General features: G+C 44.8%; 1 protein-coding gene across 1 annotated transcript; it reads right to left on the bottom strand.

Annotated features, from left to right (window-relative positions):
* Positions 1–2,144: 2,144 nt before the first annotated feature.
* Positions 2,145–14,519, bottom strand: LOC148270474 (MLP-like protein 43). The gene is made up of 3 exons (XM_088222982.1): positions 14,254–14,519; positions 11,480–11,629; positions 2,145–2,462 (listed from the first exon to the last, which is right to left on the bottom strand). Exons 1-3 carry the CDS (start codon positions 14,438–14,440, stop codon positions 2,335–2,337), a joined length of 465 nt encoding a protein of 154 aa, XP_088079108.1. The 5' UTR covers positions 14,441–14,519; the 3' UTR covers positions 2,145–2,334.
* Positions 14,520–15,102: the final 583 nt, after the last annotated feature.

Genomic DNA, 15,102 nt, shown 5'->3' with positions numbered 1-15,102 from the left:
TCATGCTCTACAACTACGAAAGCTAATAGTTGTTCTACATAAACCTCTTCATTAAGATAATCATTCTCCATCTTTATGTGTTAATAACAAACTTGTTTCCTCCTCATCTTGTTTATCATCAAGAAGGTTGACCTGCTGCTCTTTTTTTTTTTTTGAAGTATCACAACATTCCCAAGCATAATGTTTATATTTGTTATAGTTGTAACATTCAATGTTTAATTTGTTAAACCTTCTATGATTACCTCTCCTCTTCCTCTTCCACGACATTAACTTAACTATTGGCTTTTGTCTTCATTTTTGGTATCATCTTGAATGTTATTTCTTTTGGGCACTTGATCACGATTATGACCACATTCTCTCTTCTTCTTTATCCTCTTTGCCTTTCACCATCATTTAGAGAGACCTTTGATTGAGAATTGGAGTTAAAGGCTTTTCTATCTTTTTTTTTTATCTTATATTTATGAGCTAATAATGATCCTTCTAATTGCTCATTGTATCATGTTATAATGTCCATATTCTTTGAATCTTCAATGGCAAACACCACATAATCAAATTTTTTTAGCAAAGATCATAGAATTTTCTATATCACATGAAAATCATCTCTCATGTCATTGTATCTCCTTATTTGGCCCACTATCGGCTTTACCATTGAGAAAAAATTTAAACTAGATTTAATATCCTTTATTTGCAAAAATTTACCTCATAAAAGTTTGGAATCACACTTTCTTCACCCTGTCAACTCTTTGGAGGGAATTCTTTAAAATCTCCCAAGCATGCTTTGCATTGCTAGCATTAACCATCTTCAAGAATATATATTCATCCAAATCTTGATGGACGAGAGCAAGGGCTTGCTAATCCTTATTCCTTATTTTTGCCAAAGCATCCTTCTTATTTTGAGTCATGATGGTTCATCTTCGGATGGAGTAAACCATTTGTATGTAATATCTTATACATCTTATGCATCAAGTATGATTTTCATATAAAAACACCAACTCATAGTTTTTTTTTTTATTTATAAGATGAGGGAACTGGAATCAGAATATATCGTTGTTAGTCATCTCTCTAAAATTTTAGAAAATCAAGGAATCAAGAAATGAAATTGTGATACCACTTTGTTAGAAAAAATTTTAAGAGATAGACTATCTCTTGGTAATATTTCATTTGAAATGGAAAGAAAAATAAGGAGAGAAAAACTTAATTTCATTTGTGGTTATTGCAAAAAAAATTTAAGTAGATAGGTATATCTAGACATTAACACAACTCTTAAAATTTCAAATACACGTACCAAAATTAAATCTAATTCATGATAATAATTAAATTTAAAACGTGAACTACCTAACAAAACTAAAAAGATATATTTATAATTTTATCTTCTTAATAAGATAAAGAATTTGCTTAGTTTGTAAATTATTTTTTTTAACTTTTTAGTAAGATAAATAATATCTTTAATTTGTAAATTATTATTTTTAACTCTTTAGTAACAGTAAATTCTTTGTACTGACATGATCATCAATTATTAATAATACTTGTATAAACTAGAATACCAGCTAAAAGCTTCATATTACGTTTCCAGTGTTCTATTAAGGCAAGATGGGGAGACGAAATTGCGTGGCTTAGTTTTATGTCCTAGATTTGCTAGTATTCTAGCTCAGGAACTTTTTCTGCATGCTATTATATATAATACGTATATATATTGTCCTGTAAAGAAGATTAATATCTAGTGGAGTAATATATGGGGTATGTTTTGCTCTTTCTGTACCATGGGCGATGGTGTAAGTTATACATGCATGTGCAGAGCATTATATTTATGTGTTTGTTACAGGACTATTAGTACAAACTGCTTGTCGTTTTTATTGCAGAGTTAATCGAGTTTGAGTCTATGTTGTCTTAAAAGAAGTTACATTTATACTTTCAAATATTTTTAATTACATATAAATGGGTTTTTATGCAATCCACGGCTTATACCCATATGTTACTGTAACGATATGAGAGAAAATTTTCTAGGAATTAATGGCAACAGCATATGCAAATTCATATAATATATAACGAAAGGAGATGCATGTACGCAGCATAGAAGGTTATATATGTAAATCCATAGACATCAACACACATAAAACTCCATTCATCATAATTTATTTTAAACATGAAGTCTTTAAGTAGTTGCACGGACAAAACTCCATTTATAAAATAATTACACCATACATGCAAGATACAAGCTATAATTTATTTGACATGCAATTTAAAAAACATAAGCACACAAAGTTCCCTTAGATCACAAAACAAACAACATGCTACATGTATATATATGTATGTATATATATATATATATATATATTATGCTTGATTGGTTAGGTGAGCATCAATGTCCTTGGACATGTCGAGGAGAAGAGCAAGCAAAGTTTCTGGATGTGCAATTTCGTCACTTATCTTCTCGTATTCCAGAAGCCAGTGAACTATGCTGCCTTCACTGTAACGACCCCGGAAAATATTAAAATGAAATGAGTATTTAAATCATATCGAATGCGGAAGCGAGATCAAAATTTCAATTAACATCCCTTACACGAAAAACCAAACAAACGTACTTAAAATATAAAAGGTTAAACTAACTAAGAAAGAAAACTCGAAAATAAACTATGCGTATGACTACAGAGTCTCTAGGCATCCCCTTCGTCGTCCTCCTGCGGAACGGGCTCGGGAACCATGTCTTCCTGATCTGAAATGGTTAATTAAGGAGTGAGCTACACTAGCCCAGTAAGAACATCACGATATCTCACCGTCACGGAGATAAAGGTGGGTAGAAAACCACAAAAAGACCAATGGAGCATAATTTACAACAAAACCTTTTATCAATAATAAAACTTTTACCATCCACTTACCTTGGTGGAATTTATGAAAACAATATGAGAAAACAATAACATTATCATAATCATTGAATAATCTAAGCTGTAAAACATAACACTTATCACGCCTCTTGTAATACAATCATTGTACAACATATCTTTTTTCTCATTTACCAGCCTACTAGTATCCGTGGGGGTCCATAGGGGTTCCGCTACCCGTTAACCTTTAACATTCATAATCAGTTTCCAGGGCCGTCCCCATACCCCGTCCGGTATGGGCGCCAAAACCATGAACCTCAATACCCCGTCCGGTATGAGGGTGAAACGGGCCGTCCCCATACCCCGTCCGGTATGGGCGCCAAAACCATAAACCTCAATACCCCGTCCGGTATGAGGGTGAAACGGGCCGTCCCCATACCCCGTCCGGTATGGGCGCCAAAACCATAAGATCTCCATACCCCGTCCGGCATGTGAGACCACAATCCCGGTAGGGTTCCCTACGGACCCGGTCCGTCCACCATCTCCCAGGATATCTAGTCAGGCTGACCCCCATAATACAATCATCAGTCTACACAATCTTTCATTCTCCTTTTCCTCAATCAGCATCATCAATTCACATTTAAACAAGCAAACAGTAATTCATGCCAAACAGACAACATACAGTATCAGTTTTTCAGTCATTCAACCCATGATTAATAAAAACGTAGTATATGCACACAAATCTGTAAAATGAACACATCAAACCTCATTTTGCATTTAAAGCTGTAAACAGGCCAAATAACAGTAAATCACCAATCACACTAGACTCGGGCTCCATTAACAACCTTAAGCAATTTCACACATGCGTTAATTCAAGAAATACCGTTTTATCATTTTGAACTTTAATACCGTGATAGGAAATAGGGTGAGGGGTCCTTACTTGTTTTCGAGATCCGAATACGATTCACAGTGCGCCTGCAGGCTGTCCCTAATTTTCCCTGAATTTTTTCCGGGGAACTGAAACACACTAACAGTACCTGCACGTGTTCCAAAAAAAATCCAAATTAGGCCCAGGGCCTCTTTCGGCCCAAATCGCAACTCCGGCACGGCGGCTCCGCCGTGCTCCGGCGACGGCGCCGCCGCTGGCGGCGGCGAGTCGCCTCGGGTTGACTGTTTTCGGCCGTTTTCGGCCGAATTCGGCCACACTCGCATTGGTCCTTGTCAGAAAACAACCCTAGGGCCCTCGGGGGGCCAAAAAATCACGGAAAAACGGAGCTTACCGGCGGCGGCGCTCTCGGGTGCAGCGGCTCTCCGGCGAGGTTCGTGTTTTGGTGATTCGGCTCCGGTCAACCTGTAGAGAAAAGAATGGTGATCACGGTGATATAAAAATTGCATCGAACGGAGGCCGGGAAGGGCCTCGTCGGAGGCAAAAACCGAGAGGGGGCGCGGCGGCGCCGCTGGGCTTCGGCCGCGTATTCCGGCCGTTTGGCCGGGATTTCGGTTTCGATTTGGCCATAGGAGGAATCAGTGGGGAAAAACGAGTCGGGGGTATGAAATTTACCTCGATCGGCACTCGGAAATTTCCCCGGTGCGGCGGCGAGTGGCGGCGGGTGGCGGCGGTCGGCCTCTGGTTCGTCTTCTCCGGCGAGCGGCTGGCGGCTAGGGTTTGTGGTCTGGTGTGGGGGTTCTATTTATAACCCCTTGCCTTTTGATCACAGCCGTTCATTTTGTTTTAATCTGGGCCGTTCGTTTTTGATTGAATCTGGGCCGTCCGTGCGATTAAATCTGGGCCGTCCGATCGCGTGATTGATCTGGGCCGTCGGATCGCACCCACGCGGATCGCCAACGTGGCTCCTTTTGGAGTGACGCGGTCTTGCCACGTGGCAGGCCCTGGTTGGCCGGGACTGCTGACTGGGCCTGCTGACGTGGCTGCTGACGTGGCCGCCCTCTTTTTTTTTTTTTTTTTTTTTTTTTTTTCCTCCTCCTTTCCGGGTGCTACAACTCTCCCCCCCATAAAGAAATTTGGTCCCCAAATTTGCCTCATTACTCTTGATCAAACAGATGAGGATATTGGGCCCTAAATTCTGATTCCAGCTCCCAAGTCGCCTCCCTAGGCGTGTGGTTCTGCCACAAGACTTTTACAAATGATATTTCCCGGTTACGGAGTATTCTGCTTTCTCGGTCCGTGATACTGACCGGTACTTCTTCATAAGACAAGTCCTCTCGGAGTGAAAGCGGTTCATGAGCCACGACATGAGAAGGGTCCGGATTGTACTTGCGCAGCATGGATACATGAAACACATTGTGAACCCGGGAGAGCTCAGGGGGCAGTGCAAGTCTGTAGGCAGTGGTACCAATCTTGTCTAAGATTTCAAAGGGTCCAATGTATCTGGGGTTTAATTTTCCCCTTCTGCCGAACCTACTAATTCCCTTGAAGGGGGTGACTTTAAGAAACACACGGTCACCTTTCTCAAAGGCCAGGTCTCTCCTCCGGGTATCAGCATAGCTCTTTTGCCTACTCTGAGCTGTCTGGATGTTCTTCTTGATCTTAACTATCTTGGACGTGGTTTCTTCCACCAAATCCGGGCCAAACAATCTTCTATCGCCCACTTCCTCCCAACAAATCGGTGACCTGCACGGACGCCCGTATAGCGCCTCGTATGGGGCCATGCCGATGCTTGCTTGGTAACTGTTGTTGTAGGCAAACTCTATCAGGGGTAGGTGGTCGTCCCAATGGCCTCCGGAGTCAAGGACACAAGCTCGGAGCATATCCTCCAGCGTACGGATTGTCCTCTCTGATTGTCCATCGGTTTGGGGGTGGAAGGCAGTACTGAGGGACAGCTTTGTTCCCATAGCTTGCTGGAAACTATTCCAAAACCGAGGAGTGAATCTGGGATCCTTGTCGGATACCACTGTTACTGGGACCCCATGCAGTCTGACTATTTCCCGGACATACATTCTTGCCAACTTGTCCAACGAATCAGTCATTCTGATGGCCAGGAAGTGGGAAGACTTAGTGAGTCGGTCAACAATTACCCATATGGCATCGTGTCCCGATCGTGCCTTGGGTAGTCCCGATACGAAGTCCATGGTGATGTGTTCCCACTTCCATTCTGGAATCGGTAAAGGCTGAAGCAACCCCCCTGGGCGTTGATGTTCTGCTTTGACCTGCTGACATACCAAGCACTTAGATACAAAGTCGGCTATATCTCTCTTCATCCCATTCCACCAGAATCGGGGTCGCATAGTTTGGTACATTTTTGTACTTCCTGGATGCATGGCGAACCTTGAACTATGGGACTCTGTCATGATGTCTCTTTTTAATTCATTGTCGTCTGGGACACACATTCTGTCCTTGAAACGAATCAATCCGTCGGCAGAGATCTGAAATTCTGAGTTCACTCCCTGTTCTGCATCCTTCTTGCGGTTTACTAGGGCGGGGTCGATTGACTGGGCTTCCTTTATTCTTTGGATTAACTCGGGTTGGACTGCTAGGTGGCTCAAACATGTGGCCCTTTTCAGATCTTGCAGTCGAACCTGCTGCGTAGCCCCAATGGACCTGCATTCCGAAACCATCAGATGGGCTAGGGTGCCTGCACTCTTCCTGCTGAGGGCATCGGCTACTACGTTGCCCTTACCTGGATGGTATAGGATGTCACAATCATAGTCCTTGAGGAGTTCCATCCACCTTCTCTGACGCATGTTGAGATCCTTCTGAGTGAAGATGTGCTTCAAGCTCTTATGATCGGTGTAGATCTGAAAGGTCTCTCCATACAAATAATGGCGCCAGATTTTCAAGGCGTGTATGATTGCGGCAAGCTCCAAGTCATGGGTAGGATAGTTCTTCTCATGATTCTTTAGCTGTCTAGACCCATATGCTATAACCTTTCCATGCTGCATCAGGACACAACCCAGGCCCAGATAGGAGGCATCACTATAAACTGTATACCCTCCTAATCCGCTCGGTAGAGCCAGCACGGGTGCAGTAGTCAGTCGCTTCTTCAATTCTGAAAAACTCCTTTCGCAGTTCTCATTCCAATCAAACTTTGCATTCTTCTTTGTGAGTCGGGTTAGAGGGGCCGCTAGACTGGAGAACCCTTCGACAAACCGGCGGTAATAACCCGCCATCCCTAGGAAACTGCAAATTTCCTTAACTGTTGTCAGCCTTTTCCAACCAAGTACCGCTTCAACCTTTTCGGGGTTCACCGACACCCCTTCCTTCGATATAACATGTCCTAGGAAGGCGGTTTGCTCGAGCCAAAATCCACATTTGCTCAACTTTGCATACAACTTCTTTTCCCTGAGTACCTGGAGGACTTGGGCAAGATGATGAGCATGTTCTTCTCTACTTTTTGAGTAGATTAAGATATCATCGATGAACACGATGACAAATTTATCCAAGAACTCTCTGAAGATTCTGTTCATTAGATCCATAAAGATGGCCGGGGCGTTGGTTAGCCCAAACGGCATAACCAGGAACTCATAGTGTCCGTACCTGGTTCGGAATGCCGTCTTGGGGATGTCTTCTGCTCTCACTTTTACCTGATGGTAACCTGATCGTAGATCTATTTTAGAAAAGACCTGTGCACCCTGCAACTGATCGAAAAGGTCATCAATCCGGGGAAGAGGATACTTGTTTTTAATTGTTACCTTGTTTATCCTTCTATAATCAATACACAGCCTCAACGTTCCATCTCCTTTCCTTGCAAAAGTAACCCCGGCACCCCATGGGGAAATGCTGTGTCTAATGAAGCCACTGTTTTGTAGCTCAGTGATTTGTTTCCTTAGCTCTTCCATTTCGATGCGGCTCATTCGGTAAGGAGCTACCGAGATGGGTTGGGTTCCTGGCTGTAAGTCTATGGTGAACTCGACCTCTCTGTCCCCTGGTAGACCGGGCAGTTCATCCGGAAATACGTCTGGAAAGTCTCGGACTACTGGAATCTCTTGGATACAAACTTCCTTCTTGGGTTTACCGTGTACCACGTCCGGGTCTGCATCGGCATCCTTCTGGGTAAGGTTGTAAACTCTGCCCTGGATTGGAGGCCTCCCTTGATTCTGGTTCCTAGGGCACTCCCTCGCATAGTGCTGGGCACTGCCGCATATGCGACAGGTGTTATTGAGGCGGTAGCAGGGTCGGTCCCCATGATCCCTACCGCAGTACTGGCAGATCTTCCCACGAGCTGCCCCCATAGCCTGAGGAGGGCCTTGAACGGCAGGCCTGGGTCTCTTACTGGGTTGGACAGGCATGGTAGGCGCTGGCCTGCGGAGCGGGGCTGAAGGTCGGGAACTTCCCGTTAGCTGAGGGCGGGTGTCGAAGCTCCTTTCTATGATCTGCGCCTTTGCCAGGACTGCCGAATATGTCTCGAGCTCCATCACCAACAAGTGCTGTCTGATCTCTGGGCGGAGACCCCACTGGAATTTCCTGGTCTTTCGGCCCTCATCCAACAATGTCTCCGGGGCATGTCGACCCAGCTCCAGGAACTTGCGGGCATACTCCGACACTGTCATATTACCCTGGACCAACTGAGCAAATTCAATTTCCTTTAAGTGTTGGATGTGCTTAGGGAGATACTCCGCATGGAAAGCCGCTAGGAACTGCTCCCAAGTAACTGGTACAGGCAAGGTGGCCCGCTTGAGCTCCCACCAGCGTACTGCTTCCCCTACCAGCATGTAGGAGGCAATGGCAGCCCTCTGCTCAGGAATTACTCCCAAGGTCTCAAATGCTCTCTCAGTCTCCGCCAGCCAGTATTGGGCCTCTTCGAAAGAGGATCCCCCTGAAAAAGTAGAAGGGTTCAGTCTCCTGTACCTCTCTATGAAGCCGGGGTCGATCAAGGAGGGAGCGGGGTCCCGAGGTAAAGGAACTGGGGCCGGCTGAGGGTGAACTGGGGGACCCTGTGGTGGCGCCTGCTGATGGGGTGGGGGCACTGGAATATGCTGTGGCGGTACCTGTTGGTACTGTGGCTGTGGTACCGGGTCGTACCGCGGCTGTGGTGCCGGGTGGTACTGTGGAGGAACAGGCTCCTGCTGGGGTGGCTCGGGATCAGCCTGCTGTAACGGGGGCTCAACCTGCGCTAGCGGAGGAGGTCCGGGTAACTCCCTTCTCTCCTCTTGCCTTCGCTGGGCAGCTACGAGAGCTTCCACCATCTCATATAATCTGTCCAAATCCTCCAGAAGTGAATTATCTTGGGCCGCTCGGTTTAGTGGGGGCCTTCCTCTCCTCATTTCTGTGTACCTGCATTTACAAGGAATGGTTGAGTAACGACCCATCGGTGAGTATTTTTTTTTTTTAAAGGACTATAGTGTAAGGGATGGGTCCGAGGAAATGCGGCTCTGATACCAACTGTAACGACCCCGGAAAATATTAAAATGAAATGAGTATTTAAATCATATCGAATGCGGAAGCGAGATCAAAATTTCAATTAACATCCCTTACACGAAAAACCAAACAAACGTACTTAAAATATAAAAGGTTAAACTAACTAAGAAAGAAAACTCGAAAATAAACTATGCGTATGACTACAGAGTCTCTAGGCATCCCCTTCGTCGTCCTCCTGCGGAACGGGCTCGGGAACCATGTCTTCCTGATCTGAAATGGTTAATTAAGGAGTGAGCTACACTAGCCCAGTAAGAACATCACGATATCTCACCGTCACGGAGATAAAGGTGGGTAGAAAACCACAAAAAGACCAATGGAGCATAATTTACAACAAAACCTTTTATCAATAATAAAACTTTTACCATCCACTTACCTTGGTGGAATTTATGAAAACAATATGAGAAAACAATAACATTATCATAATCATTGAATAATCTAAGCTGTAAAACATAACACTTATCACGCCTCTTGTAATACAATCATTGTACAACATATCTTTTTTCTCATTTACCAGCCTACTAGTATCCGTGGGGGTCCATAGGGGTTCCGCTACCCGTTAACCTTTAACATTCATAATCAGTTTCCAGGGCCGTCCCCATACCCCGTCCGGTATGGGCGCCAAAACCATGAACCTCAATACCCCGTCCGGTATGAGGGTGAAACGGGCCGTCCCCATACCCCGTCCGGTATGGGCGCCAAAACCATAAACCTCAATACCCCGTCCGGTATGAGGGTGAAACGGGCCGTCCCCATACCCCGTCCGGTATGGGCGCCAAAACCATAAGATCTCCATACCCCGTCCGGCATGTGAGACCACAATCCCGGTAGGGTTCCCTACGGACCCGGTCCGTCCACCATCTCCCAGGATATCTAGTCAGGCTGACCCCCATAATACAATCATCAGTCTACACAATCTTTCATTCTCCTTTTCCTCAATCAGCATCATCAATTCACATTTAAACAAGCAAACAGTAATTCATGCCAAACAGACAACATACAGTATCAGTTTTTCAGTCATTCAACCCATGATTAATAAAAACGTAGTATATGCACACAAATCTGTAAAATGAACACATCAAACCTCATTTTGCATTTAAAGCTGTAAACAGGCCAAATAACAGTAAATCACCAATCACACTAGACTCGGGCTCCATTAGCAACCTTAAGCAATTTCACACATGCGTTAATTCAAGAAATACCGTTTTATCATTTTGAACTTTAATACCGTGATAGGAAATAGGGTGAGGGGTCCTTACTTGTTTTCGAGATCCGAATACGATTCACAGTGCGCCTGCAGGCTGTCCCTAATTTTCCCTGAATTTTTCCCGGGGAACTGAAACACACTAACAGTACCTGCACGTGTTCCAAAAAAAATCCAAATTAGGCCCAGGGCCTCTTTCGGCCCAAATCGCAACTCCGGCACGGCGGCTCCGCCGTGCTCCGGCGACGGCGCCGCCGCTGGCGGCGGCGAGTCGCCTCGGGTTGACTGTTTTCGGCCGTTTTCGGCCGAATTCGGCCACACTCGCATTGGTCCTTGTCAGAAAACAACCCTAGGGCCCTCGGGGGGCCAAAAAATCACGGAAAAACGGAGCTTACCGGCGGCGGCGCTCTCGGGTGCAGCGGCTCTCCGGCGAGGTTCGTGTTTTGGTGATTCGGCTCCGGTCAACCTGTAGAGAAAAGAATGGTGATCACGGTGATATAAAAATTGCATCGAACGGAGGCCGGGAAGGGCCTCGTCGGAGGCAAAAACCGAGAGGGGGCGCGGCGGCGCCGCTGGGCTTCGGCCGCGTATTCCGGCCGTTTGGCCGGGATTTCGGTTTCGATTTGGCCATAGGAGGAATCAGTGGGGAAAAACGAGTCGGGGGTATGAAATTTACCTCGATCGGCGGTCGGAAATTTCCCCGGTGCGGCGGCGAGTGGCGGCGGGTGGCGGCGGTCGGCCTCTGGTTCGTCTTCTCCGGCGAGCGGCTGGCGGCTAGGGTTTGTGGTCTGGTGTGGGGGTTCTATTTATAACCCCTTGCCTTTTGATCACAGCCGTTCATTTTGTTTTAATCTGGGCCGTTCGTTTTTGATTGAATCTGGGTCGTCCGTGCGATTGAATCTGGGCCGTCCGATCGCGTGATTGATCTGGGCCGTCGGATCGCACCCACGCGGATCGCCAACGTGGCTCCTTTTGGAGTGACGCGGTCTTGCCACGTGGCAGGCCCTGGTTGGCCGGGACTGCTGACGTGGCCGCCCTCTTTTTTTTTTTTTTTTTTTTTTTTTCCTCCTTTCCGGGTGCTACATTCACCATTTTGTTTTGGGGTAACTTGGAGAGTGCCTGAGAAGCTCTTATACTCCTTCAGCAGATCTCCTTCAATCACCTTGAGTCTGATCAAGTTCTTTTCAGCATCTACGGCCTCAACAATTTCCTTTGCAAAACATTTCTTCCCGTCTGTATCATTAACACAAAAAACAAATAAATAATATATACATTTTTCCCAAAAAGGTAAAGAAAAAAATTCATTGATATAAGAGAGTAAGTAGCATAACAAAAACATAAAACTGCACCAAAAACATAACTAAAAAGAGGCAAAAAAGAAGGTGGTTAATCAACACCAACATAAGATATCAGGAATGTAGCACCCGGAAAGGAGAAGGAAAAAAAAAAAAAAAAAAAAAAAAAAAAAAAAAAAAGAGGGGGGGCCACGTCAGCAGCCACGTCAGCAGGCCCGGTCAGCAGTCCCGGCCAACCAGGGCCTGCCACGTGGCAAGATCGCGTCACTCCGAAAGGAGCCACGTTGGCGATCCGCGTGGGTGCGATCCGACGGCCCAGATCAATCGCGCGATCGGACGGCCCAGATTCAAACGCACGGACGGCCCAGATTCAATCAAAAAACGAACGGCCCAGATTAAAACGAAATGAACGGCTGTGATCAAAAGGCAAGGGGTTATAAATAGAACCCCCACACCAGACCAAAAACCCTAGCCGCCAGCCGCTCGCCGGAGAAGACGAACCAGAGGCCGACCGCCGCCACCCGCCGCCACTCGCCGCCGCACCGGGGAAATTTCCGACCGCCGATCGAGGTAAATTTCATACCCCCGACTCGTTTTTCCCCGCTGATTCCTCCTATGGCCAAATCGAGGCCGAAATCCCGGCCAAACGGCCGGAATACGCGGCCGAAGCCCAGCGGCGCCGCCGCGCCCCCTCTCGGTTTTTGCCTCCGACGAGGCCCTTCCCGGCCTCCGTTCGATGCAATTTTTATATCACCGTGATCACCATTCTTTTCTCTACAGGTTGACCGGAGCCGAATCACCAAAACACGAACCTCGCCGGAGAGCCGCTGCACCCGAGAGCGCCGCCGCCGGTAAGCTCCGTTTTTCCGTGATTTTTTGGCCCCCCGAGGGCCCTAGGGTTGTTTTCTGACAAGGACCAATGCGAGCGTGGCCGAATTCGGCCGAAAACGGCCGAAAACAGCCAACCCGAGGCGACTCGCCGCCGCCAGCGGCGGCGCCGTCGCCGGAGCACGGCAGAGCCGCCGTGCCGGAGTTGCAATTTGGTCCGAAAGGTGCCCTGGGCCTAATTTGGATTTTTTTTGGAACACGTGCAGGTACTGTTAGTGTGTTTCAGTTCCCCGAAAAAAATTCAGAGAAAATTAGGGACGGCCTGCAGGCGCACTGTGAATCGTATTCGGATCCCGAAAACAAGTAAGGACCCCTCACCCTATTTCCTATCACGGTATTAAAGTTCAAAATGATAAAAACGGTATTTCCTGAATTAACGCATGTGTGAAATTGCTTAAGGTTGCTAATGGAGCCCGAGTCTAGTGTAATTGATGATTTACTGTTATTTGGTCTGTTTTACAGCTTTAAATGCATTATGGGGTTTGATGTGTTCATTTTATAGTTTCGAATGCATATATTACTGTTTTATTAATTATGGGTTGAATGACTGAAGAAGTGATACTGTATGTTGTCTGTTCGGCATGAATTACGATTTGCTTGTTTAAATGTGAATTGATGATGCTTATTGAGGAAAAGGGAAATGAAACATTGTATAGACTGATAATTGTATGATGGGGTCAGCCTGACTAGATATCCTGGGAGATGGTGGACGGACCGGGTCCGTAGAGAACCCTACCGGGATTGTGGTCTCACATACCGGACGGGGTATGGAGATCTTATGGTTTTGGCGCCCATACCGGACGGGGTATGGGGACGGCCCGTTTCACCCTCATACCGGACGGGGTATTGAGGTTTATGGTTTTGGCGCCCATACCGGACGGGGTATGGGAACGGCCCTGGAAACTGATTATGAATGTTAAAGGTTAACGGGTAGCGGGACCCCTAGGGACCCCCATGGATACTAGTAGGCTGGTAAATGAGAAAAGGATATGTTGTATAATGATTGAATTACAAAAGGCGTGATAAGTGCTATGTTGTACAGCTTATATTATTCCATGATTGTGATAATGTTATTATTTTTCTTATATTGTTTTCATAAATTCCACCGAGGTAAGTGGATGGTAAAAGTTTTCATGTTAATAAACGAGTTTATTGTAAATTATGCTCCATTGGTCTTTTTGTGTTTTTCTACCCACCTTTACCTCCGTGACGGTGAGATATCGTGATGTTCTTACTGGGCTAGTGTAGCTCACTCCTTATTTAACCATTTCAGATCAGGAAGACATGGTTCCCGAGCCCGTTCCGCAGGAGGACGACAAAGGGGATACCTAGAGACTCTATAGTCATACTCATAGTTTTATTTTCGAGTTTCTCTCTTAGTTAGTTTAATCTTTTATATTTTAAGTACGTTTCTGGTTTTTCGTGTAAGGGATGTTAACTGAAATTTTGATCTCGCTTCCGCATTTGATATATTTAAATACTCATACCATTTTAATGTTTCCGGGGCCGTTACAAGGAACGTCTCTTCCACAAACAAACAAGATAACTTTGCTAGGAAACTGGCGATTAGAAGAGAGAGAAAGTCATACCAGCGTGTGTGTGTGTGTGTGTAATATATAATATGATATTATAATATTTATGTATGTGTTATGTATACGTGAGCGTGCAGCTTACCATGATTGTAAACCCAACAAATAATACTACCGACGGTACCCCAATCACCTTCGTGTAAATCACAGCCGTGAATCTTATCCGGGCTGGCATTGGAAACATGGTGTGGCCTATGAGTGAATAACTCATGGAACTTTTCAGCTGAAGTCTTGATCTCTACGTGAACTTCTAGCTTGCCCTGGAGACTCATTGTTTGATATCTTTCATAAACAAACTAGGAAATTGAGCACTGATGCCTTTGCTATGGGAAAACACCTTCCCATTTCACATCCATTTATAAGTGTAATGGCAGTAACTTGTGGGTCCAACACTCATTTTTATTTTTTTAATAATTAATTATTTTTTAATCTCAAGTTTGATTTTCTGTAATATGATACTATATGAAGTATTAAATTACATTGGATTTCACCGACTATTATTTAACTAAATAGTTGAAAAAAAAAATTATTACAAAAAGTCGCGAGTATGAGTAGAATTATGTTCTCGTGAGTTTCTTCATTTGAGATTATTTATTTAGTATTGCGGTTAAAAAATTGTATGCATTTATTACCCAAAAGAAAAGGTTAATTGAATTTCACTAATAGTTATTAATAATTTTTAAGAAGTAATAATTCAATTATATTTTTAATATCTCATTTTTAGATGAATGTTAAGTTCTTGTTTGAGCTATGACAAGGAGTGGGTGGGACTCCTCATGGTAAGAATACAATCATAGTAATCTTGTTCTATATTACAGTTTTTTTTCGAAAATTATATTAAGATTTTTATGGTTAGCTAAAAACTTAAAAGATCTTCAATAATAAGAATTTAAATGCATGTGAGATTCGTGATCTTATGAAAATCAAAACCTTA

The sequence above is a fragment of the Carica papaya genome, chromosome 1 (genome assembly GCF_054855325.1).
Source record: "Carica papaya isolate Zhongbai chromosome 1, ASM5485532v1, whole genome shotgun sequence".
Lineage (NCBI taxonomy): Eukaryota > Viridiplantae > Streptophyta > Magnoliopsida > Brassicales > Caricaceae > Carica > Carica papaya.
The sequence above is the reverse complement of the archived record's forward strand: the minus strand, read 5'-3'. Positions and strand labels throughout refer to the sequence as shown.